The sequence below is a fragment of the Schistocerca piceifrons genome, chromosome 1 (genome assembly GCF_021461385.2).
Source record: "Schistocerca piceifrons isolate TAMUIC-IGC-003096 chromosome 1, iqSchPice1.1, whole genome shotgun sequence".
Classification (NCBI taxonomy): Eukaryota; Metazoa; Arthropoda; class Insecta; order Orthoptera; family Acrididae; genus Schistocerca; species Schistocerca piceifrons.
In genome coordinates, this window is record NC_060138.1 from 41,148,654 (window position 1) to 41,176,566 (window position 27,913).

General features: G+C 38.1%; 1 protein-coding gene across 1 annotated transcript in view; it reads left to right on the top strand.

The window, feature by feature from the left end:
- Window positions 1-27,913, top strand: part of LOC124775645 (piwi-like protein Siwi) — a 299,921-nt gene that overhangs the window by 11,661 nt on the left and 260,347 nt on the right. Inside the window, exon 2 of the mRNA XM_047250510.1 lies at window positions 20,243-20,297. Within this exon, the coding sequence (XP_047106466.1) occupies window positions 20,243-20,297 (55 nt within the window). The remainder of the gene's footprint in view (window positions 1-20,242; window positions 20,298-27,913) is intronic.

Consider the following 27,913-nt stretch of genomic DNA (forward strand, 5'->3'; position numbering starts at 1 on the left):
ATTTCGTACTTATCTACTTCCCTTACTACGAATTTTGCTGCGCCAGGTTTGCATATACTTCTGACATTCCAGGTCCCTAGTTGTATTTCTGTAGCCCTTGTTCTTGCTTAGACCGTTTTACAGAGATCAGTCCTATCCACGGCTCTTCTGTGATACTTGTACTGGTGATTATTTTTTCCACGATAGGTTGGTAGCCCGTCACCAACCCCCAACCTGGAGGACCAGAATTTTTAATTTGGGGTTTTCTCCCACAGAAAGATTGGCTTCTTCACGCCTATAGAGGTCTTTCTGCCGTTTGTACATGTACCAGGGAATTACAGGAAAAGGAAATGGTGAGGACCGGTTTTGGGATAGGAAAGGGGACCGATAGGTTGTTGTGGGACACACTTTGGCTCCTCCTCTTTGGCCGGTTAAGCTTGGATGACCCTGCTGTTAGCTACGCTACCACCAGCAAAACCCTCCGGATCCAGAGCATGCAAACCACCATGCTCGGACAGAAAGTGCTACGTTAAGGTGGTGTCCCCTGAGGAGGAATTTTCAGATATACAGAATTTTATTCACCGTAAACTCTGTAACAGAAGAATTGACAACAGCCCCCAAATAGCTTTAATATGTTAGATGGCATTTAAACATGTAGAACTTGTAATATTTACAGACACTGCAAAAAACACAATCTTATTTCTCAGAACAACGAAAACAGAAAATGCCTGTAACTGTTTATGGCAGTCTCTGATGAGTGTTCCTTCATCTGATCCTTAAATTGATCATAAGATTTAAACCCCAACAAGTGTTCCTAGATACACTATCACTATCTTACAGGTACAACACTCTCTCCTACTTACAAAATCTTCAAAGTTTATTTAAGTTGTGCCAGACTAATTTATTTTTCATTAGATAAATAGTCATCTTTCTATTGTTGATGTACTAAAAATTATTTATTTTAGTATCGCGTCACAGCATTTTATAATGTAAACTTTTTCACCTGCTGTACTCGGAAAACTTCGAATTTCAATTCATGGGTATTTCACATACCATTTATAGCTATATTAATGCTTAGATTTTTGTGTTTATAAAAACACACAATTTTTATGTAAATTTTCTCTGTTAAGAAAACCAGGTGAATGGAGGTTTCCAGGGTATTGTGGCACAAACACGTAGGTTATAAATATTGTCAAAAATGTGCCAAGAGTTAGTTTGTAATTTGCTTTCCAAAGAGACAAATTATACATTGCTTGTCTTTGCAAGTAGTTCTTGGTTCTTTTGTTCTCTGAAAATGTATGTGAATTAAGTTTCTTGTAACTCACTTTGTTTCAAGAATATCATGGTGTGATTTTTTTATATTGTACAATGGAAAAATGTGAAATATTTTTCATTGTGACTTTTTGTTGTGACATTATATCATTTTTTTAAACAAATGTGAAAACACGTTGTTGTGATGCAGTTTGGAGATATAAGCAGGACATGTAATTATTGAACAACTTTATTTATAACTCACATATGGAGAATAACAGAACTAAGAATCAAAAACAACAATATGCTTGAAAACATGTGCACAGTGACTTCTGTAGACACCAAATGTACAACATGGTGGTAGAATTTGAATCTCAACATGCCCTTCATTTTATGCAGACTGATACAAGTTAAGAATTGAGTCTTAAGTCTGTAGCTCTAGGACTGAGCTCCAGTTCCTTCAACACATTGCTTGTGCTTTGGTGTGGGAAGAATCTTTGTCAGGACGTATGCCATCATATCTTCTGTTAGCTGATATCCCAGTTTCGGCAGATATTTTTTATGGATTTGCTTCATCTTTGAATGAAAAAAAATTATGTGCTAACTTTGCAGATGATTGACTGTCACTGAACAGGGGACAATTTCCTTAAATCCAACCTGTTTATGAATGTTAACAGGTCAGTCACTTCCTTTGCTGCTTCATTGAGACTCATGAACTCAAGCTTCAGTTGATGAAAGGGAAACAATTCTTTCTGTGTGTGAACACCATGATATTTCTGACCTTTATAATGTGAAGTTGTAGCCTGTATATGACTTCCCATCAACATCGGAACTTCCCCAGTCAGCATTTGTGAAATCAAAGATTCTTTCCTTATCACTGATATAGCTTACTTTCTTGTCTGTGGTTCCTTTGAGGTAACTGATTCACTTAGCTCATTGCTTGTTAGCAAAATTATGGCTGTAATGTACTGGCTGAGCATATGACTGCATGGTATAAATCAGGTCGTGTGCCGATGGCAATGTAGATCAATGCTCTAACCAGTTCTCTAAAGGATAATGAGCAGCATCTTGTGTGTTCATACATGTTGCATCTAGCTTGCTCTCTGTTACCAGTGGAGTTGTTACTGGCTTGCAATCTTCATTTCTGACACTTCTCTGACATAGCCACTTTGACCTCGTGTAATTTTATCCACAGATTGACTTATCTTGATATCTAGATTAGCAACTTATGACATGACCCTTGGCATCAAAGCTGGCAGATAACTTATTCTTTATTTGTTTTGTCCTTCCAGGATGTGGTGAAGTGATTGTAATGACATCAACTTTAATGAGTAGGAAGATAGGACTTTTCCTACACTGTCTACAAAGGAAAACAAATCTGAATATGTGGGTTGCAACCTAATTGATTTTAGGGTTGCGTTCAGCTTGGAATACCACTGTTATCCAACTAGGCACAGCCCGTTAATGGCTTTTCTAAGTTCACATACTTTATCATATATCAGTGTTTGGACCTTGTCAGTTGTGTCTTCATGAGCATGAGACAGTTTTTCTCCACATCGTTCATCTTTCCTAACTAGTCTACCATTGAGTCCAGCTGTTCCATGAATATTTCTGTGTGAATTTCACTGTTGATAAATGCAGTAGTGACATTCAGTTGTGAGACATGCAAGTCAAATTTGACTGATACCATAAATAATCTACATTATTCAGTTCTTGCAAATGGAGAGAATCAGCATTGTGTATAACCTGTTGCCCAAGATGTGAAAGAAACCCCAGAATGAAACCCCAGATGTGTTGATAGTTTGAGTGGGAGGTTCATTGTCTGACAAATCTCTGCCTTCTCTCTGTAAGCTGGTCGTCAGTTGTGTTCCAAGAATGGACATCTTAGAGAAAGAAGCAGCAACACTTCCTGCAGGATCTGCCCATCATTGTGCAGGACAATGCTCAGGTGCATATGGTACAAGTTGTGACTGATTTGTTTGATCAATGGGGCTGGAAACTGCTTACCCCACCCACCACACCCCTTGGACTTGAGCCCTTGTGATTTCAACTTCATTCCTAAATTAAAAGAAGCACTTCATGGCATTCACTTCAGAAGTGTTACAGAGACTTGTCGAGCAACAGACCACTCCACTTCGCTATCAACACAACTGGGGTTTCTAGAAGTACTAACTTCCATATCTCTGGCAACAGGTTATCACAAATGCTGGTGATTACTCTGAAGGATAGTAGAACTCTGAAAAGTGGATTTTTGTTTATAAGATGTAAAGGAATAGTTCTTTCAATTAAAGTTCCAGCACTCCTGTATATATTGACATTGTTCCATTTTAAGTGAAATTAATATCTGTGACACTTGAAGAATTATTTATCACATGAAAAGTTATTGTTGGGGATAACTTCTTGGCCAGCAGTGATTGGAAGCCCATTTTCTTCAAAGCTGTAGAATGGTTCATTGTCTGACAGTGGCTCTGATTCAGTGACTGCATCACTGTTGAAATCTTCTCCAATGGAATTCATGTTGCTGCATGCTCTTTGGTGACGATCTGGTTCACCTTCAAAGATATCTGTGTAAGTTTCTGTGGACTTAAAACTGTCGTGTTCAAGGAACTTCACAACTCTTGGACAAGTGCATCCTGTAGTCTCATGGTACCTACACACAGTAGGCTTTCAAACATTCAGAACAGTATACAAAATTGTCTTCTTGTCCTTTAAGATTGAACTTTCACTTATTTTGCGAATTGTCCAGGATGCACTTTCACTGTCTTTCTGAATCTTACATTGTATTGTTCCAAGATTTTTACATGTAGCATCTCTGCATCTGGTACCTACACACAGTTGGCTTTCAAACATTCAGAACAGTATACAAAATTCTCTTCTTTTCCTTTAAGATTGAACTTTCCTTTATTTTGTGACTTGTCCAGGATGAAACCTTTTGACCAAATGTACAAAGACAATGTAGGTCAGTTTTTCTTTTAGCCCATTGTCATGTGGAGTTCATCAGACAGTCCTTTAGTTAAGCTATGTCTTTGGATGTAAGTAGCTGTGTTGAGTGTCTTAGTCCAAAATGGTGGTGGTAGTCCTGACTCAAGCAACATGAACAAGCCACTACGACCAACAAATGGTTCTTTTGTTCGGCAACACCATTCTGCTGCAGTGTTATGGAAATGTTAGATGTCACTGTATTACTGCCATTTTGAGGATGGGGTCCGTTCTTTTCATTGAATTACTTCTTACCATTATCCGACTGAAAGGATTTAACTTTATGACCATACTTATTTTCAACTAGTTTTTAAAAATCTCACATCAGCTTGAGACATTTCTCTCACTGGCCCATGGATGTCAGAATGGATTAACTCCAGAAGTCAGTTCAAGTTCCATTCTCACTCATTGAAGGCAGTGGACTTATTCTTCCTTCAAGACATGTAATGCTTGTAGTGAGATCGGTGTCACTGAATATCAGACCTGTAACATATTCATTTATGAGCATTTTGATCATATCTCGCAAGCAGCCTAATCTGTCATTCCAGATTTGCATATCAATTTTCATAATTTGTGACTTGGCAAAAATGTACGCCTTTGGACCATTTTTTTGTAAATAAAACAATGTCCCAATCTGTTTGAAGTCACTTTTACTTTACCATTAGTATCTCATATAACCACATGAGTTTTCTCAGATTTTACTTTGTGGTTGTTATTAACGAACTTTACCACTGGAATGAAATTGGTTCTGAGTGTAAGTGTGTACAAAGTGTTTTTCAGCATTACAGAGTTGGCACCACTGGCTGTAGTTGTGAAGTGTAACCATTACTTGTCTAGTGCTGTTGTCTACCAGCATTAAATTATCCTGCATTTCTGTCACATGTGTGAACTCTTTCGGATTACTGCATACATGTGACATGCAACCACTGCCTATGCATCAAAAAATGTTGGGAGTCACAAAACTTCAGAGCAGACTCATTCACAGAGAAACAGCAGTGAGCTTCTCTGACACTGTTTGCAGCTTGCACACTTAGTTTTGTCTTGAAATACTCTTTTTCTGTCCATTCATGTCACAAAAGCTGCATTTGTAAGCTGAAGTTTCCCATTTTTGTTTTGTTTTTGTTCCAATTTGTCACTGTTAGTCACAGCACTTTTTGAATTGTTCACAAAATGTTTACCCAATACCACATTGTGGCACTTGCACTTTCACTGACTTTCTAAATCATTGCATTGTATTGTTCCAAGATTTTTACATCTAGCATCTCTGCATCTGGTAAATTATTCCATGATTCAGTGGAACGTTTAAAATTGTCACTATTGACAATAGATCACTGCTTATGTTAACATTTGTTGCTTGTCCACAGCATCCAAGACTCAAGTAAGATGTTGTATCATGTCATCACTAGGTTACATTTTTGAAGCATGGGGTGTTTGAGCAGCACTGGTTTGTGGGCAGGTCCTCTGGATCCATATGTTGATTCAAGTTTAAGCTGTAGCTACATCTACATTGACATCCATATTAGGCTAACCACTGTGAGGTCCATGGCAGAGAGTATATTCCGTTGTACCAGTTATTACAGTTTCTTTCCATTCCATTCACATATGGAGTGTGGTAAGAGTGATTATTTGAATGTCTGTGCAGTAATGATTCTCATCTTTTATCTTCATGATTCCAATGTAAGTGATATGTAGGGGATTGTAATATATACCCAGAGTCATCATTTAAAGCTAGTTTTGAAACTTTGTTAACAGCCTTTCTCATGAGTTGATCTTTAAGTGTGTGCCAGTTCAGTTCCTTCAGTATCTCTGTGACACTCTCAGACAGATTAAACAAACCTCTGACCATTTGTGTTGCCCTTCTTTGTATACATTCAATATCCCCTATTAGTTCTATTTGGTATGGGACCCACGCACTTGAGCAGTATTCTAAAACCAGTGGCTGAGTGATTTGTAAACAATCTCATTTGTAGACTGATTGTATTTTCATACGATACTACATGGGTTTTTTTTTTTTTTTGTGAAGTGTAAAATTTTACATAACTGAACATTTAGAGCAAGTTGCCAGTCTTTACACCACTTTGAAATCTTATCAATATCTGACTGAATATTTACACAGCTTCTTTCAGATAGTACTTCATTGTAGATAACTGCATCTGCAAAAAAACTCATTTGACTATTAATATGTCTGCAAAAGCATTAATATACAACATAAACAACATAGGTCTCAACACACTGCCCTGGGGCACACCTGAAGTTACTTCTGTATCTGATGATGGCTCCCCATCCAAGATAACATGCCGTGTCTTCTGCATCAAAAGTCCTCAATCCAATCATAATAATTATAGGTGTGGTCAAATGCTTTTTGGAAATCAAGAAATACTGCATGTACCTGGTTGCCTTGATCTGAAGCTTTCAGTTGTCATGTGAGAAAAGTGTAAGTTTGGTTTCACATGATTGATGTTTTTGAAATCCATGCTGGTTAGCATTCTGAAGGTCATTCTGTTCAAGATACCTCATTATATTTGAGCTCAGAATATGTTCTAACGTTCTACGAAAAATTGATGTTAAGGATATTGGACGGTAGTTCTAGGGATCACTTCTTTCACTCTTCCTGTATACAGGTGTGACTTGTGCCTTTTTCAAAGAACTGGGTGTCAGGGGACCATTGACAGATTATAGTTAGAAGAGGGGCTAACTCACCCCCAAATTCAATATAGAATTCGACAGGGATTCCATTGGGCCTGGAGCTTTGTACGATTTTAACAATGTCGGCTGTTTCTCAACACCATTGGCACTAATACTTATTTCATTCATATTGTCAGTGGCAAGAAAATGGGGCAGTTCTCCTGGGTTTTCCTTTGTAAAGGAACATTTGGAAACAGAATTAACCATTTCAGTTTTTGTGTTGCTACCCTCAATTTCAGTTTCTGTCTCATTCGCTAGGGACTGGACACTTAACTTTTGGTGCCACAAACAGCCTTTGCATACAACCAGAATTTCTTTGGGTTCTGTGAAAGATCACTTGAAAATATTCTTCTACAGTAGTCACTGAGGACATCATGCATTGCTCTCTTGACAGCCAAATGCATTTCATTCAGGATCTCTCTGTCATTGCATTTCTCTTGCATCTACTGAACAACCTGCTGCTCCAATTCATGAAACTCTCCCTGCGTTGGTCCCCTGGAAGTTTGTCAGGTATATAACTGGTGATCTTCATCAGACTAGGTGAATGGAAGATACACACTGAAAATCACTTCAGGGAGAACAGAGGTGTTTATCATGATGTGTGGCAGATTGATGGATGGGTATCACAAAGCCAGGTACAGTATTAGATAACATCATCCAAAATGGCCTTAACTGTGCTGGTTCATTCAAAATGGCCTTGCTGTGCTGGTTCTGTGAACAGCTGAAAGCAGGGGTAAATTGCAGCTGTAATTTTTTCCAAGGGCATGCAGCTCTACCATATGGTTAAATGATAATGGTATCCTCTTGAGTAAAATATTCCAGAGGTAAAACAGCCCCCCATTTGGATCTCCAGGCAGGGACTACTCAGGAGGATGTCGTCGTCAGAAGAAACAAAACTGGCATTCTGCGGATTGGTGTGGTGGATGTTAGATCCCTTACGTGAGAATGAAGGTTAGAAAATTTAAAAATGGAAATGGATTGCTTGAAGTTAGATTTAGTGGGATTTAGTGAAGTTTGGTGGCAGGAGGAACAGTACTTCTGGTCAGGTGAATACAGGTCTATAAATACAAAATCAGATATGTGTAATGCAGGAGTAGGTTTAATAATGAATAAGAAAATGGGAATGTGGAAGCTACTATGAACAGCATATAGCAGGCATTATTGTAGTTAAGAAAGACATAAAGTCACAGTAGCACATGTTTATGTACGAACTAGCTCTACAGATGTTGAAGAGATTGAAGAAATATATGATGAGGTAAAAGAAATTATGCAGATAGTTAAGGGAGATGAAAATTTGTGATGAGGGACTAGAATTTGATAGTACGAAAAGGCAGAGAAGGAAAAATTGTAGGTGAGTATGGACTGGGGGAAAGGAATGTAAAATGAAGCTACATGATAGAGTTTTGCACTCAGCTTGTGTAATAGAAAGAGAGTTCGAGCAAGTTTGCCACATAGATAATTTCTGTGTCTGTCCCATGTAAGTTTTTGATCTATATGTAAACCTAGTAACTTGACATTTTTGTATTCTGTTCAAGTGGTTTCAGGGTGAAGTAAATTTCTTCAGTTTTCAATTTGTTTAGTGATAAAAGGTTGGCTCTGCACCAGTCACTGCTCATTTCAGTTACTACTTTGTTGTATTCTATGACATCTTGCATATATTCTCCACCTGTTATTAGGGTCATATCATCAGCATACAGTACATCGTTGCATGGCATATAATTTGAGAAGTCATTGGTGTAAACAATGAACAGGAAAGGGCCAAGCACTGAGCCTTGTGGAATTCCTCTCTTTACTTTCATGGGTGTTGACTTTTTACTAATTTTACCCTATTGCTTAAGTATGATTGAAAAAATTGTAATGGTTTATCTACAATACCATGATGTTCTTGTTTTTTTTTATCATTATTTCATGTGTGATTGAGTCAAAGGTCTATGTTAAATCTAACAGTGTAGCGTAAGTGAGTTTTTTGTTTTCATATCCTTCATATATATATATATATTACTAAGGAGGCATTCAACTGCTTTGGTTGTCGATAGTTCAGATCGAAAGCCAAACTGGTTCTTACTCAATAATTTATTAATTTCAAAATAATTGTAATTTGGATATGTATGCAGTTTTCTATTACTTTTGATATAATGGGAACTATTGATATAGGTCTATAATTGTTGGTACTTTTCTGTCACCTTTCTTATAGATAGGGAGTGTAACTGTCATTTTCAGACATTCAGGGAATATTCCTTCTTCAAGTATGTGATTTGTCAGATATGTTAGTGGCATTAAGATTGCAGTGGCTATGTATTTAACAATAGTGTTACTAAGCCTGTAATAGTCCTCTGTTTTTGAGTTTCTTAATAGATTTGATAACGTGGCCGGAGGTGATTTTTGACCAAGAGAATTTCTTGGTTGCTGGTGTTTGCTGTTTAAGAAGGGTTACAGCAGCTGAAATATTATCAGAATTATTTTTACCAAAAGAAGAAGAAGAAGAATGAGAGCTGGCACAATATATAAAATATTTGTTAAGGATGTTGCAATCTATAGGCGCTGTGGCTTCCTGTTTGCTCATATTGATTTCACTTTTTATTATATTACAAACTGCTTGACAGGCATTTTTTGAGCCTGCAATATATTCATCATTTACTTTACATTTAGCTGATTTTATTTCATAGTTGTACAACTTCTTAAGGGTCACATAGTGTTTCCTGGATTCCTCATTTTTATCACTATTATATTTTAGTATTAGTAGCAGTGTCCTCATTTGCTTGAGCTCTGGAGTGTACCACTTGTTAGAGAGCTGAGGCTTTTTCTGTTGTTAGGGGTGCATCTTTTTGTGATAAGTGGACAGTGACTATCTACTGCATTTTTAATGATACATAAAAACATAGAGAAACATTCATCAAGATTTTTTATATTGTGTAGTGTATTTGGCCAATCTACCACCTTCAGTTCATGTTTCAATTGTACAATATTGCTCTCTTTAGTATTCTGAAAGTGACTAGGCCTAACTGTTTAGTTCTCTCTGGGTTCATACTGCCCATTCTGACCCGTATCCTGTCATGATCAGATAACTCTTAACTTAATCACATCATGCTTTAGTTGATCCTGATTTACATTACTAATTACATTGTCAAGGCATGCATCTAGTCTAGTAGGTTTTTCATTTATACAGTAGCAGTTCAGTGCCTTTAGGTTGCTAACCATGTCATTTACATTTTTTCTACTTTCCCTTGTATCTATATTGAAGTCACCTGCAATAAAAATTTTGTGATTTTTGTGTTTAGTGAATAATTTGATTAGTGAATTTAGTTTATCTATAAGAACTTCCTTATCAGAGGCTGGTGTATGGTACACAGAAGCAATGATAATTTTTTGGGTATGCAGTACTACGGCTGCTACTTCATATACACCTTCAATGCAATGTTTGTGTAGGTCTATCACTGAATGCTGCAGATTTAAGTTTTCTTTGATGTAGATTGCAACTCCACCATGTGCAATATTTGTTCTACAATATTTTGTGGCTAATATGTAGCCATAAGGTACACACATATCTATTTCTGAGTCAAGCAACCAATGCTCATTAATACACAGTATGCTACAGTTAATTTTGTCTGCCAAGTACTGTAACTCATTAACCTTATGTCTTAGGGATTGTACATTAACATGAAATAACATTAAATCCTTTTTGTTACTGGGAGGAATATAAATGTCTAAAATATGAGATTTACAGGAAGTGCAGAATTGCTAAGCAGGATTGGCTAGAGAACAAATGTAAGGATTTAGAAGCATGTTTCACTAAGGGAAAGATAGATACCACCTACAGGAAAATTCAAGAGGCCCTTGGGGAAAGGAGAAGCAGCTGTATGAGTATCGAGACCTCAGATGGGAGACCAATCCTAAGCAAAGAAGGGAAAGCAGAAAGTGGTGGAGTGTACAGAGAGTCGATACAAGGGAGATGAACTTGAAGGAACTATTACCGAAACAAAGGACATCATAGTTAAAGATGTTGTGTGTATATGATATCGTTAAGTCAAAACAAGGTTCCAGGAGTAGATGATGTTCCACCAGAACTACTGGGAGAGAGATGGAAAGAAAAGCGTTTCTCAAGAAAAGAAATTTTTTAACTTCGAATTTAGATTTAAATGGTAGGAAGTATTTTCTGAAAGTATTTCTATGAAGTGTAGCCATGTATGGAAGTGAAACGTTCATGATAAATGGTTTAGACAAGAGGAGCATAGGAACTTTTGAAATAAGTACTACATAAGAATGATGAAGTTTAGGTGGGCAGATCATGTAACTAATGAGGAGGTACTGAATAGAATTGGGGAGAAAAAAAGTTTGTTGCACAACCTGACTAGAAGATGGGATTAGTTGATAGGACACAGTCTGAGACATCAAGACATCACTAATACAGTATTGGAGGGAAGTGTTGGGGGGGGGGGGGGGCTAAAACTTGTAGAGGAAGACCAAGAGACGAATGCATTAAACAGATTAACAGATTCAGAAGGATGTAAGTTGCAGTAGTTATTTGGAGATGAAGAGGTTTGCACAGGATAGAGTAGTGTGGATAGCTGCATCAAACTAGTCTTCGGACTGAAGACCACAACAACAAACATAGGTAAGAAATCATTTGTTGACAACTGCAAAAATCAACATTACTGTTTAGCACCATTCTTTAATCTAATGTTACATTTATTGTGTTGCATTTCTAATGTCCTGTGTGAACAAATTTATCTTATAATTAATTCGTCTCCTGTAGAAATGTATACTACTGCTGAATATTTGTCCATTACTAAAGACGGTTCAGTTCTGACTACATTTAGATTCATGTGCTCTGTAGGTTAAATATGGAGATCAGATACATTTCCATCATTGCCAGCACTATGAAATTTGCTGCCCACTCACCACTACCCTCCCCACATTTGGCCAAGTTGGTGTCTTTGCACCCTATCCCTTCCTTCTGAAATTGTAAAATTAAATCTGTGTGTGACCTCAAGTACCAAAGTTCCACCAGCAGATATAAGATGTCCCCCATACTATGCTATTACACAATGTAAAAAAATTGACCTTAGCAACCAAAGCTTTATCGGCGAATAAAAGATGACACTATATTTTTTGAATGTCAAATTTGTGAAAAAACCTTGTCTAATCGTGAGTTAAATATGGCAACTTTTGTTCCATGCCATCCACATCCTCACCAGATGTTGGAGCTTGGAAGATTGTCTGATATCAGTGATGTTGCGGCTTATCTGTCCTCTTAAAATCATTTTTGCATGCTTGGTGTGCCCAGAGCTAGTTCAGTGTTTAGTATGCTGCTCCTTTTTCTAATTTATTTGTCAATCATTTACACTTCTCGTAGTGGGAATGCACTTTCAGTGTCCAAGTTGCCTTTTTTCAGACTTTGTATTTTAAAATTTTACAATTCTTATATAAAACAATTCGGTAGGTAAAGATAGAAAAGAGGGTCACTGGTCACTGTGCATAGGGGCTGGATATGCTGCTTCCAATGGATTTAATATTGCACTGTGAATGTCATAAATGCATATATGAGAGCAGACATTTTGAAACTATTATTGTACCTTAGGCTACTTATATTGTACTAATTCTATATGTATTATTAACACAAGTCATAACTATGTGCCATAATAATTTAACATTTTGCATGGTGGCTGCCGTAATGGTAGGAGAGGTGTGTTGCCCATGTTAGGACTGATGAGGGGAGATGAGCAGTGATGGAAAGGCAGCACAGACTCCTTCCCATAGTGCTGGCACCATTACCAATGTGTTGTGTGTATACAAAATCAGATGTGATGCATGCAGAAATATTGGCAGCACTTGGTGAAAAAAGAATATCTTCCAACTTGTGTCAGTTTTCTATACCCAGCTTGTAAAGAAATCATCTACTATCTACTTATCATGGGAAACTGTATGTAGAATTCCACTACACCTATCATTGTTTTCTAATACACAGCTGTTAGTTGTGAATGTGGGAAGAAACACCTAACAAATAAGCCTCTTCAACTGCAAATGCTACATATGATGGTGACCCTGCACTATGTGCTATTTGTGTTCATTTGTCTTACAAATTTATTCTTTATTTACAGTTATGTTGCCCTGTGAAAAATGTTAGCTGTTTCTCCTGTCATTTACATTAATGCTGTTGTATATTAATATAACGCTTCCATTGATAACTATGCTTGTCGCCTCCTCTTAGAAGATATATCTGCTGATGATCAAATAGATTGAAACTAATTATAAAATAAAAGATTTTGCCATCAGTAACTGTTTTAAATGCTAAAAATGTTTTATGTTTATTCATTCAGGAATGTCATAAAATTACCATGTGCAAAACTGTTGCAGAGGAAGTTTGAGGGAAAACTGCCATGTTGTGTAGTGTGAGCTAGGACATTGCACGGTGCAGCAGTTCTTTCCCAGTTGTACCTATGCCTTGGTGATTGCATGATAGTCCTGTTGGAACAACTTTGTGGACAATTCATGAATAAAGAAATGACTATCGTCTCTTTAGATCTTATGTTATGTTCCAATTTTCATCTAATGACTGTTTTCCATTGGTTTGACTTGTTTGGCCATCAGATTGTAACTGTAGCACCACATCTTATTGCAGTTTTAGAACAAAATCTCATCTTGTCTTACAAGTACTTGTAATTTTTCAGGAAATTCAAGGCAAAATTTTAACAAATTACAGGGAGACTGTAAAATGTGAGAAACCAGCCATTTTACTTACGAAAAAGCACCAGACAGAGTTAGTTCGGTACATCAGTAATCTTTTTAACTTTTGTTTATGTGAATTGTTCTAACAGCTTATCAGCCATAAATTAAAATGTTTTGGCATTAACAGTGTACTGTGATGGGTATGATTTGTATTGAATTTTCAGAATACTATCTACATCTACATTTACACTTCGCAAGCCACCCTACGGTGTGTGGCGGAGGGCACTTTACGTGCCACTGTCATTACCTCCCTTTCCTGTTCCTGTCGCGTATGGTTCGAGGGAAGAACGACTGCCGGAAAGCCTCCGTGTGTACTCGAATCTCTGTAATTTTACATTCATAATCTCCTCGGGAGGTATAAGTAGGGGGAAGCAATATATTCGATACCTCATCCAGAAACGCACCCTCTTGAAACCTGGACAGCAAGCTACACCACGATACAGAGCGCCTCTCTTGCAGAGTCTGCCACTTGAGTTCGCTAAACATCTCCATATCACGCTTACCAAATAACCCTGTGATGAAACACGCTGCTCTTCTTTGGATCTTCTCTATCTCCTCCGTCAACCCGGCCTGGTACGGATCCCAAACTGATGAGCAATACTCAAGTATAGGTCAAACGAGTGTTTTTTAAGCCACCTCCTTTGTTGATGGACTACATTTTCTAAGGACTCTCCCAATGAATCTCAACCTGGTACCCACCTGACCAACAATTAATTTTATATGATCATTCCACTTCAAATCGTTCCGCATGTATACTCACAGATATTTTACAGAAGTAACTGCCACCAGTGTTTTTCCGCTATCATATAATCATACAATAAAGGATCCTTCTTTCTATGTATTCGCAATACATTACATTTGTCTATGTTAAGGGTCAGTTGCCACTCCCTGCACCAAGTGCTATCCGCTGCAGATCTTCCTGCATTTTGCTGCAATTTTCTGATGCTGCAACTTTTCTGTATACTACAGCATCATCCGCGAAAAGCCGCATGGAACTTCCTACACTATCTACTAGGGCATTTATATATATTGCGAAAAGCAATGGTCCCATAACACTCCCCTGTGGCACACCAGAGGTTACTTTAACGTCTGTAGACGTCTCTCCATTGATAACAACATGCTGTGTTCTGTTTGCTGAAAACTCTTCAATCCAGCCACACGGCTGGTCTGATATTTCGTAGGCTCTTATTTTGTTTATCAGGCGACAGTGCGAAACTGTATCGAACGCCTTCCGGACGTCAACGAAAATGGCATCTTCCTGGGAGCCTGTATCTAATATTTTCTGCATCTCACGAACAAATAAAGCGAGTTGGGTCTCACACAATTGCTGTTTTCGGAATCCATGTTGATTCCTACAGAGTAGATTCTGGGTTTCCAGAAACGACATGATAAGCAAGCAAAAAACATGTTCTAAAATTCTACAACAGATTGACGTCAGAGATATAGGTCTATAGTTTTGCACATCTGCTTGACGACCCTTCTTGAAGACCGGGACTACCTGTGCTCTTTTCCAATCATTTGGAACCTTCCGTTCCTCTAGAGACTTGTGGTACACAGCTGTTAGAAGGGGGGCAAGTTCTTTCGCGTACTCTGTATAGAATTGAATTGGTATCCCGTCAGGTCCAGTGGACTTTCCTCTGTTGAGTGATTTCAGTTGCTTTTCTATTCCTTGGACACTTATATTGATGTCAGCCATTTTTTCGTTTGTGAGGATTTAGAGAAGGAACTGCAGTGCAGTCTTCCTCTGTGAAACAGTTTTGGAAAAAGTTGTTTAGTATTTCAGCTTTACGCGTGTCATCCTCTGTTTCAATGCCATCATCATCCCAGAGTGTCCGGATACGCTGTTTCGAGCTACTTATTGATTTAACGTAAGACCAGAACTTCCTAGGATTTTCTGTCAAGTCGGTATATAGAATTTTACTTTCAAATTGACTGAACGCTTCACGCATAGCCCTCCGTACGCTAACTTTGACATTGTTTAGCTTCTGTTTGTCTGAGAGGTTTTGGCTGCGTTTAAACTTGCAGTGAAGTTCTCTTTGCTTTCACAATATTTTCCTAAGTTTGTTGTTGAACCACAGTGGGTTTTTCCCGTCCATCATAGTTTTACTCAGCACGTACCTGTCTAAAACCCATTTTACGATTGCCTTGAACTTTTTCCTTTGTATAAGATGACCCTGGATATAAGACGACCCCCCTCTTTTTCAAGAGACTCCTTGAAAAGTATCTGCATAATAAATTAATATTACACCTTTTCTCAACTTATGCCATTTATTCATTATTTCCACTTTGATAACGCAAGGAAAAATAAAATAAACAAAAAGGAATTGCTTACATTAATTTTTATCTTCAGTGTATTTTTTGTGTACTTAGCCAGCCGTCTGTGGCACCATTATTTTTATTCATCACCATCATCATCCTAACAGGACAGCCATGAAACTTCATTCTCACAAATATTTAGTTATTTCTTCCAAACATGTTGTGATTTCTGAGATTGGGGTTACAGTGGGACCTGAGGACATAGCTTTTTTTTGTTGACCACATAGTGGATTTCACTTCTATACTGACACGAGAATGTTACAATGTCTCTTGCATCTGACTATATCATCTTCCTGCTGCTCTCCATTGGCTGTGTAGAAGCAGCAGCTGACAAACCCCCTATACAATAACCTTGACAACATTGCTGCACAGAATACCTAAGTACACCACTGACCCCAATCCAGACTTTCAGAATTTCCTGTAGCAATGTATGCTGTTATTGCGTATTTGGCCAATTTTAGTCAGATCGATTCCGAGTACAAATGGATTCAGGCAAACTGCAGTTTAAACATGGTAGGTGTTCATAAAAAAGATAAAGTACGTAGTATAGATTCCTGTGGCTAGCAACATGACAAAATTTGCTGCCTGCTCAACACTCACCTCTCCTTACACATCATAGTTCCCCCTCTAACCCTTCCATAGTGCTGTGCTTTGCAATAATTAAACACAGACGGCAATATCTTCTTGGGTATAGGTCATATGTAACAACAGCAACTGATATATAAATAAAAGACCGTAATCATGATTCAATCTAATTCTCGAACTTGGGCTTGTCCTGTGATCTAATGATGTCTGTTGGTACTGCCTCAACAAATGGGCCTTTCCACTTTAAATTATTTTCGCAGTGACAATTGCAGTCAGTTTAAAGTGATTTATTTCAAGTGTTAGACATTTAATTCTGGAGTGTTTTCTCATTTCATCTTAATGCCACCATCTTGCTCTGTAGCTGATTAAATGCTCGTGATGGTTTTGCCCAGTATTCTAATACATGAACAGTGACCAAATTTCTTATTTGCAACCCACTTGGCAAATCATTACAGTTTCTCATAACCAAAAAGAATGTTGACTTGGGTTCAGAATCAAGTAATGGGTGTTGAGAAAAGCTGAATGTTACCTTTATTTAAAAAGCTGCATAGATATGTGTACGGACTAGGGAATATCAGTACATGTATGAGAACTTTTATTGAAAACCTGTTGAAATACAACAAAAGTTTGTACATTGATAGAATTCAATGTTATTTCCTCCTGTGTTTCACAAAGCCTTCAATTTTGAAACAGGACATTAGATTACTGCAGTGACAAGCTCATAGTTTCTCACATATCCCTTGCACTAGCACCACATCAATACTGTACTGAACACTTTGGTGTATCGGGAAATCTCGAGACTATTCACATGAAAATATTGTTTGCTCAGCCCTACTCTTCAGAACTCTTAAAAATAAATTTGTATGAAAGCTAAATAGCCAAAGCTTCATCTGTAAATGTAAAACAACCCCTATATTAATCTATTAAACAATGTAAAACCATTGACCTCAGGAGCAATAGTTTAATCTGTGAATATAAGATGACCCCATGTTTTTGGAATGACGAATTTGGGAAGAAGCCTCATCATATAATCAGGTAAATATGGTAGTTCAGGAGAGACACGATAAAAATGTGGTGATTTTCATTCACTTGGTGTAGGTGAAATTAGTTCCTTTTATTCTGAGATGTTATTTTGACAGCTTACACCAGCACATTTTATATATGATTCAAATGGCTCTGAGCACTATGGGGCTCAACATCTTAGGTCATAAGTCCCCTAGAACTTAGAACTACTTAAACCTAACTAACCTAAGCACATCACACACACCCATGCCCGAGGCAGGATTCGAACCTGCGACCGTAGCAGTTCCGCGGTTCCGGACTGCAGCGCCAGAACCGCACGGCCACCGCGGCCGGCCTTTTATATATGACTTTGATGATTTGTTATTGAATTGAGTCTAGTATTAACTTTAAAAGTGGAATCAAAACAAAACTTACAGATGTGCCTTAGTTTAATGTCCCTGACCCCACCCCTTTCTCTTTGTCCCCTCTCAAACTTGTGACAGGTGGGCCACTCTCATCCTGGGTTTTGAGTGGCCTGCCCTTCCTTTTTAAGCTTCCCAAACCTGTCTGTCTCTGCTCCATGTGTAAGGAAATAATTAATCTTCAAAGCTAGGATAGTGTGTAATTTTATATGTGTCAATCACTAGTATTAATTTTTTCCTTCCTGAAGGTAAATGCCGGACAGCTATTCCTCCCCTCCTTTTCTTTTTACATAATTGCAATGCTTAGTCATGACCATTCACATAAATGCCAATGGCACAGCTACATGAATTTCTGAGTGTGAAAAGTAAATGTTAGGCAATGGTCAACATATGTATTCTGGGAAGGTATTGCTTTATCAGGTTTATGGAAGATTCTTGAGTAAAAGGTGCTTGTAAAATAGCATCTCTCCAATCCTTACCACCAAAACTGTGCAGGATTTAGCCTGTGATGGGCTTTCGTGTATGAAAATGGGTCTCGAAACTGTTCAAGAAATTCTGGGGACTTAATTCAAAAAGCATTGTGTGTCACACAGGATTAGTGATTACTGGTTTAGGGCAGTAAATGGCGAGATCATCAGTGCCCATGCATGAAAATCTGCTAAAGAATTAACATTAAATTTAAAATCCAAGTTGCATCAACTCACAGGACCTGAAAATACAACACTAGCATTGTGTGATTCTTAAGAGATCAACCATAAAAGCCAGACAAAACACAGCAGTATAACTAGATAAAATCAAGGATAAACTCTCAGTACAGACACAGTTAAAAAGTGGATAGATGGCTGTGGCTTGGTGACTGTTTAGAAATAATAGATGATCAAGCCACTCTGTGACACATGAAAACCTCACATACAGCATTTTGGGAAGAAGTCCTGATGTGACAGAGAACACAAACCATACTTTCCTTACTATCAGTTAAAATAGATGGCAGGTCATATGAAAGACCCAGCTCTACTCCAAGGTCATCATATAAAACACAATAAATTAAAATATTTCTTACTGACATGTGTTATACATCTGTGGCACAACTCACGGCTCCTCGCGGTACAAGAAATGCCTTGTGTCAGGGGCAATGTCCCGCTCTTAAGACTTGTAAGGCCTACTTCTTCAGCTCGTCATCATCGGGAAGAGTAAGCCATGTCACATGGAAAGTTTTACTGGAGGCAGCTTATTATTCCTTACATCCAGTCGCTGAGCTTCCTGCCATCTGAGTTGGGTATGTGGTAACAGCCTGAAAGGGGACTGAACTGCGAGTGAGAGGTGGAAGCGAGCAAGCCTCCTTGTCAGCCGCATCAGTAAGTTCATTTCCCCAGATCCCTCTATGCCATTGAACGCAGAAGAAAACTATTTCATTTTGTTGCCTTTGCGAGGCACTTTTGCAACATCCAGTTTGCCGAGCGCATCTGACCAATTGAACGAAGGACTCTTGGGGGACCTGAGCAGATCAGGAATTTCTTGTGACAGCACCATCTCATCTATGACTTCTTATAAAATACATTCAATCTATAGGGGGATGCAGACATAGCACTAGAGGAAACCTACAGAAGGAATTGAGACCACAGGTCTAAATACATGGAAACGTCGCAAATGTCAACAGAAAAACCCTGGGAAAATTATCACTCACAGCCATTTGTAGGGCACACACTAATGCTTTAGCGATACTTTTAAGTAATTATGTGTTTTACTTTGCATTTGTTGGTACTTAAACATACCTTCCACTCACTGTGTTAACTATTGGCCTTCGAATCTTCTCCAGTCTCGTAAACTACTTACTTCTGAGATTATTTTTTTGTAAGTATCATCTTTTGTAAGCAACCTTAGAGGATCAAAGACATTTTAAACTAAGAAATTTATGTGTAGTGTGAATGGGAATGGGCTGTCAAAGTTTTCTGAGACATACCTGATACTGTTCTGCTAAGAATGAATATCTACTCATAATTGCATGTTGCAGTCTTATTTGATAAAAAGCTTTTAATTGAGTTGTGTATGTAATTATGTATGCCACAGATACATATCTTCTCATTTACCCAATACCATGGAAATATTCAAAACCAGTTAACGTGGCACCTACTAAGTGCATGCAGATTTTGAGAAATTTAAAGTTTAGATGTGAAGTAAAGAGTTTTATATGCATCATAAATGCAGTTGTCTGTAACCATTCTCCAGATCTCATAATTTTATGTGACCTTTGAAACTATAAAAATTTATTATAAATATCTGGTTTCTACTGCTTTCAGAGGGGTCGTACTACATCATTTGACATGACAGCTGTAGCCAAGTCGTTACCAACAGGTAAGAAATATCTCATTTTCACCTCTTCCTCCAACCTCACCCCCAACCCCCTCCCTCTTAACCCTCTCTAGTTGCTTAGTACATATAGTAAATAGAGCAATACTTTTAATTACTGTATTGTGATTCTGCATTTGTGTGTGGTATACTGTATTTACCTGAGTATAAGATGACCCTAAATGTAAGACAGCCCTCCTTTTCTAAGAGGCTCCCTGAGAAAAATTTGTTTTTTAACATATTCTCACTAATAAAATTACAAACTTATACTGGCGTAGGGTATCTGCCTGAGAAGTTACCATTTCACCTATTCTAAACTTATACCATTTACTTGTTGTCTGTTGTTGTTGTTGTGGTCTTCAGTCCAGAGATTGGTTTGCTGCAGCTCTCCATGCTAGTCTGTCCTGTGCAAGCTTCTTCATTTCCCAGTACCTACTGCACCTACATCCTTCTGACTCTGCTTAGTGTATTCATCTCTTGGTCTCCCTCTACAATTTTTATCCTCCACACTGCCCTCCAGTACTAAATTGGTGATCCCTTGATGCCCAGAACATGTTCTACCAACCAATCCCTTCTTCTAGTCAAGTTGTCCCACAAATTTCTTTTCTCCCCAATTCTATTCAGTACCTCCTCATTACTTACGTGATCTACCCATCTGAACTTCAGCATTCTTCTGTAGGACCTCATTTGGAAAGCTTCTATTCTCTTCTTGTCTAAACTATTTATCGTCCATGTTTCACTTCCATACATGGCTACACTTCAAACAAATACTTTTAGAAACAACTTCCAGACACTTCAATCTATACTCGATGTTAACAAATTTATTTTCTTCAGACACGCTTTCCTTGCCATTGCCAGTCTACATTTTATATCCTCTCTACTTCGACCATCATCAGTTATTTTGCTCCCCAAATACCAAACTCATCTACTACTGTAAGTGTCTCATTTCCTAATCTAATTCCCTCAGCATCACCTGATTTAATTTGATTACATTCCAATATCCTCGTTTTGCTTCTGTTGATGTTGATTTTATATCCTCCTTTCAAGACACTCTCCATTCTGTTCAACTGCTCTTCTAGGTCCTTTGCTGTCTCTGACAGAATTACAATGTCATCGGCAAGCCTCAAATTTTTAATTCTTCTCCATGGGTTTTAATTCCTATTCTGAATTTTTCTTTTGTTTCCTTTACTGCTTGCTCAATATACAGATTGAATAACGTCGGGGATAGGCTACAACCCTGTATCACTCCCTTCCTAACCACTGTTTCCCCTTCATGCCCCTCGACTCTAACTGCCATCTGGTTTCTGTACAAATTGTAAATAGCCTTTCGCTCCCTGTAATTGACCACTGCCACCTTCAGAATTTGAAAGAGAGTATTCCAGTCATCCTTGTCAAAAGCTTTGTCTAAGTCTACAAATGCTAGAAACATACATTTACTTTCCTCTTCTAAAATAAGTCTTAGGGTCATTATTGCCTCACATGTTTCAACATTTCTACAGAATCCAAACTGATCTTCACCGAGGTCGGCTTCTGCCAGTATTTCCATTTGTCTGTTAGTGTTTTGCAGCCGTAACTTATTAAACTGATCATTCAGTAATTTTCAAATCTGTCAACACCTGCGTTCTTTGGGATTGGAATTATTGTATTTTCTTGAAGACTGAGAGTATTTCGCCTGTCTCATACATCTTGCTCAACAGATGGTAGAATTTTGTCAGGGCTGGCTCTCCCAAGGCTATCAATGGTTCTAATGGAATATTGTCTACACCCAGGGCCTTGTTTTGACTTAGCTCTTTTAGTGCTCTGTCAAACTCTTCACGCAGTATCATATCTCCCATTTCATCTCCATGTATGTCCTCTTCCATTTCCATAATATTGCCCTCAAGTACTTCACCCTTGTATAGATCCTCTATATGCTCCTTCCACATTTGTGCTTTCCCTTATTTGCTTAGAACTGGGTTTCCATCTGAGCTCTTGACATAAGTGGTTCTCTTTTCTCCAAAGGTCTCTTTAATTTTCCTGTAGGCAGTATCTATCTAACCCCTAGTAATATACACCTCTACATCCTTACATTTATCCTCTAGCGATCCCTGCTTAGCCACTTCCTGTCAATCTCATTTTTGAGACGTTTGTACTCCTTTTTGCCTGTTTCATTTACTGCATTTTTATATTTTCTCCTTTCATCAGTTAAATTCAATATTTCTTCTGTTACCCAGGGATTTCTACTGGCCCTCGTCTTTTTACCTACTTGATCCTCTGCTGCCTTCACTACTTCATCCCTCAAAGCTACCCATTCTTTTTCTACTGTATTTCTTTCCCCCATTCCTGTCAATTGTTCCCTTATGCTCTCCCTGAAACTCTCTACAATCTCTGGTTCTTTCAGTTTATCCAGGTCCAGTCTCAAATTCCCACCTTTTTGCAGTTTCTTCAGTTTTAATCTATGGTTCATAACCAATAGATTGTGGTGAGAGTCCACATCTGCCCCTGGAAATGTCTTAAATTTAAAACCTGGTTCCTAAATCTCTGTCTTACCATTATATAATCTATCTGAAACATTGAAGTGTCTCCAGGCCTCTTCCATGTATACATCCTTCTGTCATGATTCTTGAACCAAGTGTTAGCTGTAATTAAGTTATGCTCTGTGCAAAATTCTACCAGGCGGCTCCCTCTTTCATTCCTTGCCCCCATTCCATATTCACCTACTACTTTCCTTCTCTTCCTTTTCCTGCTATCGAATTCCAGTCACCCATGACTATTATTTTTCATCTCCCTTCACTATCTCAATAATTTCTTTTATGTCATCATCCATTGCATCAATCTCTTTGTCATCTGCAGAGCTGGTTGGAATATAAACTTGTACTACTGTGGTAGGCATGGCCTTCATGTCTATCTTTGCTACAATAATGCATTCATTATGCTGTTTGTAGTAGCTTACCCACACTCCTATTTTTTAATTCATTTTTAAACCTACTCCTGCAGTACCTCTTTTTGATTTTGTATTTATAACCCTGTATTCACCTGAGCAGAAGTCTTATTCCTCCTGCCACCAAACTTCACTAATTCCCACTATATCTAAGTTTGACCTATCCATTTCCCTTTTTAAATTTTCTAACCTACCTGCCCGATTAAGGGATCTGACATTCCACGTTCCTATATGTAGAACGCCAGTTTTCTTTCTCCTGATAACAATGTTCTCCTGAGTAGTCCCTGCCTGGAGATCCGAATGGGGGACTATTTTACCTCCGGAATATTTTACCCAAGAGGACGTCATCATCATTTAACCATAAAGTAAAGCTGCATGCCCTCGAGAAAAATTAGCCATTCGCAGTAGCTGCACAGCAAGGCCGATTTGGTTAATGTTAGAAGGCCAGATCAGTCAATCATCCAGACTGTCGCCCCTGCAACACGTTTGTCTGGCCTCTCAACAGATACCCCTCCGATGTGGTTGCACCTATGGTATGGCTATCTGTATCGCTGAGGTGCGGAAGCCTCCCCACCAGCGGCAAGGTCCCTGGTTCATGTCGGGGGGGGGCACTATTTTTTATCATCACCACCATCCAATCCAAATAGGACAGCATTGCAACTTCGTCTTCTTTGTCACAAATGTGTCGCTGTTTCTTCCGAATATGTTACGATTTCTTTTTTTGGATCACACAGCGGATTTTGCTTCTATACTGACATGAAAATGTTACAATGTCTTTTGCTCTAAAAACATATCATCTGCCTGCCACTCTTCCATTGACTGTGTAGAACCAGCAGCTGATGGACTCCCTATCATTTGCATCATGCCTCAGGGTGAGCATTGACAACATTGCTGCATAAAACACTGGCCTGCTGCAGAAATGTATGGTATTGTTGTTCAATTCCAAGTACAAGTGGATTCAAGCAAACTGTAGTTTAAAGATGGTAGAGGTTCATAAGAAGCTAAAATCCATTGTGTCAATTCCCGTGGTTGGCAGAAAGGTAGAATTCGCTGTCCGCTTACCACTCCACTCCCCACTCTCATTATAGTTTTCAGCTAAGGTCATATCACTATTTCTCCTCCAAGCCTTTTGCAGTGCTGCACTTGAGCAACAGTGAAATATTGACAGCTATTATCTTCTGGCACCCAGGTATATGCAACAACAGCAGCTAATACATAAATGAAAGATTGCAATTGTGATTCAGTCCAGTTCTTGAGCTTTCACTCGTCCCGCGATCTAGCACTTTCTTCCTAGTGGTTCTTTTCACTATAATCTATCTTGCGATAACAGTTGCAGTCAGTTTAATGTGATATGTTTTGTTTGTTAGACATTTAATTCTGGGTTAATTTTCTTTCTCGTTCCATCTGAACGTCACCATCTTGTTCCAAAGTTGATTAAAGGCTGGTAACTTTTTCCCCCAGTATTCTAATATGTGAACAGCACTGAATTTTCATCTGCAATGCACTTCTTAAATCATTAGTTTCTCATAACCAAATAAAATACTCACTAGGGTTCAGAATCATTCAATGGTTTTTGAAGGACAAGATTTTTACCTTTGAATGTTACCTTTATTTAAAAAGCAGCATAAATGTATGCATATGTATCCATAAATGTATAAGAACTTCTGTTGAAAACCTATTCAGATACAACAAAATTCAATGCTATTTCCACCAGCGTTTCACAAAATTGTAAATTTTTTAAGTGGAGCATTAGATTGTTTTGGTGTATAGTCATAGTTTCTCTGTATCCATGTGTTGCACTAGCACCACAAGTCAAATTTCACATGGTTGATCGAACAAGATTCCCACTCTTATTGGACACTTCTACATATTGGGAAATCTTGAGTCTAATCAAGCGAAAGTATTGTCTGCTAAGCCCTGCCTTTCAGAACCCTTGAAAATATATTTGTACGAAACCTGTACTTCAACTGTAAATGTAATATAACCCTTATATTAATCTATTGAACACTGTAAAAATGTTTACCTCAGCAGCAATACTGTAATCTTGGAATGTAAGATGACTGTATTTTTCGAATGACAAATTTGGGAAAAAACCTTGTCTTATATGTGGCTGAATATGGGAGGCCTATGTTAGTTTTGGTAATATAAAAAAGAAATCAAGAGATTGTTATGCATATTGCTTTATTTCTTCTGAAATAAACAACAGTTTATAAGGTTAAAATAAATATTTTCATTGTAAAAAAATTAAATTTAGTATAAAATTGTGCAGAATGTACACAAAAATTTCCAGCTTTAAAAGTATTCCATAGTTTTGGCTTGCTTTAAAGTTTTGATAACCAGTCAGCCAATTTCATTCTCTATGATTTCATGGCTGAGAACACATTATCCTCTACCTCCTGACACCTTTCCACATGTGCCCTGATTGTGCCGAGATCCACTTTGGCCTGCATGGCCATCACTGGTGGTGCTTCTTTGATGTCCCCCTCCCCCCTTTCCCCTTCCATTTCATCACTGTTGCTGTCTTCTTTTTCGTTCACTGTCTTCACAAAGTCATTAGTCTCAGCTTCTGTTAGTGATCCTTGTACTGCATCATTGTCCACATCCATGAAATCTTCAAAATGAACATAAGCAGTGTTAAAGTGAGTCACCACTTTTGTCCGTTTGGACTTGAGGATACTGTCAGGAGGTGTTGTCTGTAAGTACTTTAGAAAATAAAAACTTTAATCAAAATTGACACAAACCAGTGTCAGAATCAAACTAAGGTTTTACATGCTTAAGTATTAAAATCATGAGCTGCTCATTTTCATCTATCGTTGAAAATTCACATGTTCAGAAACAATTGACGATTGTTTGCTCCTTCATGCTTCTCCACACTTTATCCAGCATTCTCATAGCATATAAAATGTTGATAATTGTAGGTTTGTCATTGTTAATTTTGCAGAATGTCATTTGGACCACTTCACATCAGTAGTTTTCTTTGGCATTCTTGATTATTCTTTGATCCGAGGGCTGCAGTTTTGACACAGTGTTAGTTTGTAAAAATTGTACTCTCACAGATTTTAATGGAGTGATAGCACTGTGCACACTTCAGTTGTCCACAGGCAACATAACTTTTTGGTTTTCATGAGTCATTTTCCTATCAAAGCCCTTTAACCAACTGGAAAACACTTCTGAAGCCATCTGTGCTTGTTCACAGGATACTCACGGGGAGTGACTTACACCTGGAAGAACATGGCAGTTTCTTTATTATGAAAATGAAAGTTGCTACTTATGATATAGCGGAGATGTTGAGTCGCACATAGGCACAACAAAAAGACTGTCACAAATAAAGCTTTCAACCATTAAGGTGTTCATCAACAATAGACAGCAGACACAAGCACACACACTCATGCAAATGCAACTCTCACACATGACTGCAGTCTCAGGCAACTGAAACCACCAGCTGTGACAGTCTTTTTGTTGTGCCTATCTGCGACTCAGCATCTCTGCTAAGTGATGAGTTGCAACTTTCCTTTTCATAATATTGTTACATTCCATCCTGATTTTTCGATTGTTTGATGGCAGTTTCTTTGATTTTCCAATCATAAATGGCTTGAGTTTTTCTGTGCGAGTCATATTTGCTGCTAACAGAATGGTAACACAATCCTTGCTCAGCTTGCCCTCGTGGTATTTTTCTCCAAAAGTCAAAGTTTTGTCTGGAAGACATTTGTAAAACAGTCCAAATTCATCTGCATTAAAAACATCATCCATTTGTAATCTTGACGAATCCTGTGCAATTCTAGGTTCCACTGACACAAATTTTGTTATCTCCTCTGGCACTTTCCCCATTCATTTTACAGAACATTTCCTGAAATTTTCTAACCTTCCATTACTAACACAAAACATATCCCAATGTGCTGCAAAATAATCCAACTTTTCTTTCCATTTTGTTTCACAGTTTTGTTCCTCTTGTCAGAACTACTGAACTAAACACTCTTCTAAATCTGGAAACCCAGCCTTTGTCATTTCTGATCTGTCCCTTCATTTATGGCAATGACGCAGTCTTTATTCTTGATTATTGTTGACAGTGTGTTTACCAGAATCCCAAACTCTGCATCTATGTCTATCTTCTTTTTTTTTTTTTTTTTTTTCATTCCTGCTTTATGGCCAGACATTTCCTCTTAGAGTGCATGGCTGACACTTACAGCTCACACTCAGTGAAAACAAACACAGTCTGAAATCACACCTGCACAGAGGATGTGGGAACCGCAATGTGACGCAGATCTCACTAATGCATCAATGCAGGGAGGGGAGGGACTGGTATTTGCCTCTTTGCACACATTTTGATATACAGAGGTAGTATATGAAAGACTTCAATAGATAAAGGTGACTTCATTATAAAGAGTTTTTGTCCACTGAACTTCAGTATATTGGGGTAAAATGTGCCCTTCTCAATCCTTCCAAAAACGTCAATATAACAATGGGTTTTCTGCGAAATATCAGGATTTTTGGCTTCCAAGGGAAGGGAATGAAGAAAAAATTTGGTATAGACATGTCTTCGATATTTGGAGGTTCACTATATCAATGTGTGATTATTTTTAAAAGAAGCCCATTGGACAAAATAATAATCACCCGATTTAAATAACACAGTGGTCACTTTTGGGTGCTGTAGATGTTACAAGGCTGGTGCTGGTCACATGATTACTGATGTAAATCATGACAG